The sequence below is a fragment of the Pleurodeles waltl genome, chromosome 7, assembly GCF_031143425.1.
Source record: "Pleurodeles waltl isolate 20211129_DDA chromosome 7, aPleWal1.hap1.20221129, whole genome shotgun sequence".
In the NCBI taxonomy this organism is placed as follows: Eukaryota; Metazoa; Chordata; class Amphibia; order Caudata; family Salamandridae; genus Pleurodeles; species Pleurodeles waltl.
Window position 1 is genome coordinate 698,615,593 of NC_090446.1, and position 6,000 is coordinate 698,621,592.

The 6,000-nt window shown below is 43.6% G+C and overlaps 1 protein-coding gene across 1 annotated transcript in view; it reads right to left on the reverse strand.

Moving 5' to 3' along the window:
* The window catches only part of NDFIP1 (Nedd4 family interacting protein 1), a 274,091-nt gene extending 268,472 nt beyond the window's left edge, over positions 1–5,619 (reverse strand). Inside the window, exon 1 of the mRNA XM_069244703.1 lies at positions 5,013–5,619. Within this exon, the coding sequence (XP_069100804.1) occupies positions 5,013–5,048 (36 nt within the window). The 5' untranslated portion in view covers positions 5,049–5,619. The remainder of the gene's footprint in view (positions 1–5,012) is intronic.
* Between the last annotated feature and the right edge of the window lie 381 nt (positions 5,620–6,000).

The following is a 6,000-nucleotide window of genomic DNA, read 5'->3' on the forward strand; positions in this document are numbered from 1 at the left end:
ATAAAAGACACTTCTAGTGAAGAATAGATGGCACGAGGAGTGTGGTGTAGAGATTCACGTTAACGACTGGGACAAGACAAAGATTACATGTTACAAGGCAATGCACTTTGCAGGGGGTATTCTGGAAAAATGTTTCAGAGGTACTCAGAGGACACAAATCTATCAAACCTGCTGATGCCACACGTATGCCTGCTGAACATGAACCATTTTAAGAACCAAGGGAGACATTACAAAAAGCTGCATTAGCCTCTCTATGACAATATAAAAGGAGGATTGTGATTCACTGATGTGCTTGAGGGACATAGAATAGAGGTCCCATACTGGTGACAAATTAGCAGATTTTGGAGGAGTGGCAATTCTAGCTACTTCACTTATTGCACCCTCCTCTGTGAGAAACTGGGTTGCTGTTGTTTGAGGACGGTGTGAGCCCTTTTAAAGCAACAGCTACAATCCCCATCAGGGTGAACCATAAAAGTCACTAAATTAACCTGTGCTTAACCCTCTGGTCGCCTGACACAAAAGCAGTCAGGCTGGCTTAATTTAGACGCAATGTGTAAAGTATGTATGCATCACTTTAACAGTAATGAAAGGTGAGAACAGAGCACAAGGAAAAAAAAATATCACACAACAAGAGAAATAGAGAAAAATCCAATCAGTAGAACTAGAGTTATGAATTTTTAAAACTTTTATAGTGGAAAATAGCACCTAAAAAACGAAAGTGTTAATTGTGGATATCTAGTCACACAAGAATGGGGCAAAATGCAAACTTGTAGCCAACCGCAATGGAGCGCGGATCAGATACACAAAGTGGACTGGGCCCAGTTTCCACTTCTCTTCGAACGTAAGAGTTTTTAGAAGAAAATAACTGAGAAGGTAAAGTTCAGCGGGCAAGGCAACTGGTGGAGTCCAAAAAGGCATCATTGTCAAGGAGCAACTGGATGAGGTCAAGGTTAAGATTCCTTTGTTCAGACTACGCAGAGCCGCTCAATAGGAATTGCTACTGCAGAGAACGTAGCAGTAGCTGCCGGGAAGTCAGGTCAATCAGTGATGCACTTTGGGCTGATCGGCAAACAGGTAGGTTCTCGTCTCCTCTCAGTTTTCAGAGCACTTTTTGGGCAAACCTTTTCTAAGCTCAAGTTATGGACTTGGGTGGGATGGTCACTTTCAGCATTACTTTTAAGGGTCCAGGACTGGGAGGCACCACTTGGAGGGTCAGGATTCACTCAAGCACTGTCCAGGAGCAGGTTCAAGATGGTTGGAGCTTATTCTGTCCTGGAGGCTCTGGTCAGGGGGCCACCCAACTGGACTTGGAGCCACTCTGAAAGTCTTGGGTTCAAGTAGAAGAACACAGCAGACCTCTGGGGCTCAAAGCAGGCTTCAGTAAGGAGAGCAGTTCTTGGTACACTAAAGCAGTCCCTCTGAAGTACACATCCAGACACAGTGTTTGAAAGTCCTTCTGTAGGTCCAGAAGTGAAATGAAGAGTGGGTCTGAGGGTTCCGTTTTTGTCCCTGGTGCCTCCTTTGATGTGCGGGAAGCTTCTAGAGGCTTCTCCTCACAGCCGTGCCTGGAATTTCCTGCCTCCCTGGTACCAGCCTGCCTGCAGAAAGAAAAGGCTAGCATAAAGTCATTTGTGGGATAGCTGGGCATAGCCTACTGAAGTGCAAGTGGGGCTGTGCACACCTCTGCCCGACCCCAATCCTACCTATGATAGCCCATCCAAGCACACCTAGTCCCTCTACTGAGTAGCTATCTGGAGGAATACGCAAAGGCCAACTACACCCACTCATGAGGCCCAGGAACAGGCACCAAATGGTTAGGGCAAGAGAATGCCAACTTTCTTTAAGTGGCATTTTCAGAACTGTGACTTAAAATCGGACTATCATTAAAAAGGATTTTAAATTACAATTCCTCAGATACCAAACATGACTTTTCTAACTGCTCCCAATCCAAAGTTAGCACGATTAAATGTAACAAAGGTAGCCAAATATTATCCTATAGGAGTGGTAGCCCTCACAGTAGTGAAAAACAAATTTGTGAGTTTGTTCACTATAAGGACATGTAAAACTTAAAAATACAATTCCAACTTTTCAAGTACACTGCACCATGCCCTATAGTAGGTCTAGGGCCTACTTTAGGGGTGACGTGTACTAAAAAAGGGAATTTTAGGCCTGGGAAAAGAGTTTGTTTGCCAGATCGAAATGGCAGTTTAAAGCTGCATGTTGGTTGCAATGGCAGACCTTGGACATGTGTTAGGGGGGGGTTACTTAAGTAGGTGGCACAATAAGGGTTGGAGACCCACTAGTGGCATTTAATTTAACAGCCCTAGATATATGTTATACCACTTTACTCAGGACTTAGAAGTAAATTAAATATGCCAAACAGGTTCATGCCGGTTTACCATGTTTTCGTGAGTGAGCAGAAGCACTTTAGCACTGGTCAGCAGTGGTAAAGTGCACAGACTCCTAATACCAACAAAAAAGAATTCAGAAAAACAGGAGGGGTGAAGGCAAAATCTTTGGGGGAGGACCACCTTAAGGCTGACAGATCTAACGCCCACCTCTTCCTTCCAAGATCGAATTGCCCTCAAATGTCCACCATACTGTGATTAATGGATACAAATGTAGCCCGGTTTCTGGACATGGTTATAACTCCGACTAACGGTGCAGCGGAGCTCCGTTTATGAGCAAGATGCTTAAACTTACCCCTGCTTTGTATGTCTACCTGTGGATCCCTAGTTTTCCTAACCTACACACCCAGTCATCTTGCAAATATTTGTGACTCCTGTATCGAGCACTGTCAGCTTGTTCTCACTATTATCCAAGTATGTTTTTCATCATAGGCAATTCAATATGTTTATTCTTGTGTGTTCTGAATAAGTCAATAATAAAAAAATAGCAGCTTCCTCAGCGCAAACGGAAGGCTTCTCAATACTACTGCCTGCGTTGAGAAATCTCACCGGGAGGTGGTCTAAAGTAGGATTTTCCTCACTCACGAAAGAGGAGAAAAAAAAAAAAAAAAACTACTCCGCACCAGAGTGTGGAGTGGGAAAAACTCAGCAAACTCCACGAGCAGAGCGGAGTTCACCGCCCACCCCTACCGCCTTGAACAACTGCCCTTTCTCTGTGAGGGCTGAATGGAAAATAAGTGTGGATTTTAGCCTCTATATTGCCTCAGCAGTTAAAAGCTTCTTCTTCAGCCTATGTATGCTGGTAAAAAATGTTTTATTTCAGAATAGGATTAAAGGGGCATATGTCTTTGTTCAAGCATGCCTGAATTTTTGTATTCAATCTATTTGTAAACTACAGGCTATCCAGAACACCACTGCGAGGCTCAGATTTAATTAGCAGAATTATTAAAATGAGTTTCCAAACACCTTAATAAACTTCAATGGTTAGCAGTAGTGAAACTAATTCGGTATCAATAGGCATATGTGGTCAGGATTCATTAAACGTGTAAAGTTTGTTGCTGTTCGCCCCTAAAATCCTGAATCTCAGGCTATTGAATCATCCTGAAGTGCAGAAACATAAGGTTAGGTGGTGCAACATTTAAAAGGTCCAAGCAGCAGAGCTTCCAGTGGACGTGAGCCATTGAACCTACTGTACCCAGGTTTTGGAAAAAAGATGAAAATGTGTGACTTTTCTCAATAATTTGGAGATTTTACTTTAAATCCGCCTCTGGTGGTAGTTTGCAAGTAGGGTAAAACGGTTTGTCCAGTTTTGGTAGAGAAAAAAGACTCCAAGTACGAGAAAGCATGCTCTATAAACAAACATTTGTTATTTTCTTGGTCGTGGACATCAGGATTATATTTACTGCACAAATATATATTTTTACACAATTCAATTTCGAGACTGGAAAACGTGTTATTGATTAAAAAAAAGTGAGTCGAAGAACTCAAACCAACAATATATTCTACATATCGCTTTTACAACTCGACAGCAGAGGCAGTCATGCGGATACTGTGATTGAGGCGAGCATAGGTATTACGTATTTAACATAATAGAGCGTAATACGTGTACAGTACTTCTTTGCCAGAAAATAATGCCACGGCAAAAAGCAAAGCAGATAGGAGGAACTCTGAAGTATAAGAACAATGTAAAGACCTCCCAACGCTCCAAAATATCACTGAATTTCAGTACACTGTAAGTAACGGTTAGGGTCCGATTAACAATTGAGCAAGTCTTGCCAATTTATTAAATGGCCTTGGCGAGAACTTATGTACAATGGAAATGCAGTCACAAAGGCAGGAAATATATATATTACTTGCTCGTGGTTCACCTTTCTCTGACCCTGAAACATTCCACTACTCTGGTGCATTTCAAACGAAATGTAGACATGACCAGCATTTTAATGTGCATCAACATTACTTCTCTGGAAAGGCATCACATCACGTGCTGTTACTGGTTTTGATCATGCAAGCAATTATGCACAAATTACAGGTAAAAACTATCACAATGTCTCAGAAGCCATTGCGCCTAACAACTCATAAAAGAGGAATTGTCATGTAATGAGTGTTCAACCTATTTATAACACAAGCGCGTTACAGATTACGTTTCAGACACACCAAAAATCGAAAATACATGGTTAAAACGTTCTCTCACTGGGTGCCGGGGAAGAGTAATAACGCGATCAGGTCTACTGTTGGACCTACACAGGAAACAATCCGGCACATACGAATTTGACAAATTCATTTTTATCAACTAGGAAAATGCCCAGAAAAAAAAAAACACATGACGTGAAACATATTTTAAAGAATAGGGTCCGAAAACACTAGTCTCGGTATTTCATTACCCCTCTTTGCAAATAAATAGAAGATTAGTCTCCAAAGAGAGAGTTATTTCTTATTTCACTGTAAATTCCGTAAAAGTGTTCTGAAGAAACAGGTATCTCTGTTTGAAAGTGCATCAAAACAGTGGGGCCTACCTCGCCCTGCCCGATCCCCGGCACTCGCGTAAAAGCGCGGCCGGCGCCCGTCAGGCCAAGCCCGGCAAACCCGGCAACCCTTGTCGCCTACCTGCTGGTATCGGCCGCTGCTGCTGGGATCCGCCATGACGGTGTTGGTGTTGAAAACGCTCACAGGCAGCCGATGGAGAGGCAATAATCCACTCAGAAAAGGACTCCTGCCGCCGGGGGTCTCCTTCCCTGGAGAGGGGCACTGGGAATAGCGAAACTCCGAATCTAGGGCGGGTCGATTGCGGCCTCCCAGTGTACTACAGTCACGACCTTCTTCCTCCTCCTTCCTCCTCGCAGTTGCTCAATGGAGCAAAACACTGCCACCCTCCTCTTCTCTCAGGCAACTTCACTGCCTGCCTCAGCAGACTTGCCAGAGGCCAGCAGCAGACGTTTAACCCTCTCTGCCTGCAGCGCTAGGGTACGACATTTCCGGTGTTCATTTAACAATTCACCCTGTTCATGTTTGGCGACAACCCCGTTATTTTTAATAATAATGTATATTTTTCTTTCAGTTCTACCATACCCTCTAGCTTCTTTTGAAAGCAATGAAAAAACGTGAACATAGAGGTCCCACGTTTATGCAATCAGGAACCGTAACCTACTAATGAAAAACAGGTTTGAGAATATTTTTATCGGACTCTTGTTCAGTCTTCCCCTATTCCAAGAGTGACTTCGGCTAAAACTGTGAACGCCTTGAGGATGAGCTAGATAGATTTGAAATAAAATGCATTGGAGCAGTACTCAATTTGAGGCGGTGGTTTCCGGTGCAAGGCACCAGCACTTATTTTTTTAGGGCCGGTACTTATTTTTGAGGGCAGGCACCTAGGCCCTCATTTTGTCATTGGCAGTAAAATCCACCTACCGCCACGGTGACAGTCGCCAAAATACCATTTCAGTGGCTACCATCCATCCGCCACATTAGGATCACTGCCAGACTTCCACCACAAGAAGGGAGGAAATCTGGCAGTGATCATACTGGCGGACAGTGGTAAACTGGCGCTGCTACCACCAGCACCACCACACCAGTTGAACGCCGCCAACCGTATCAT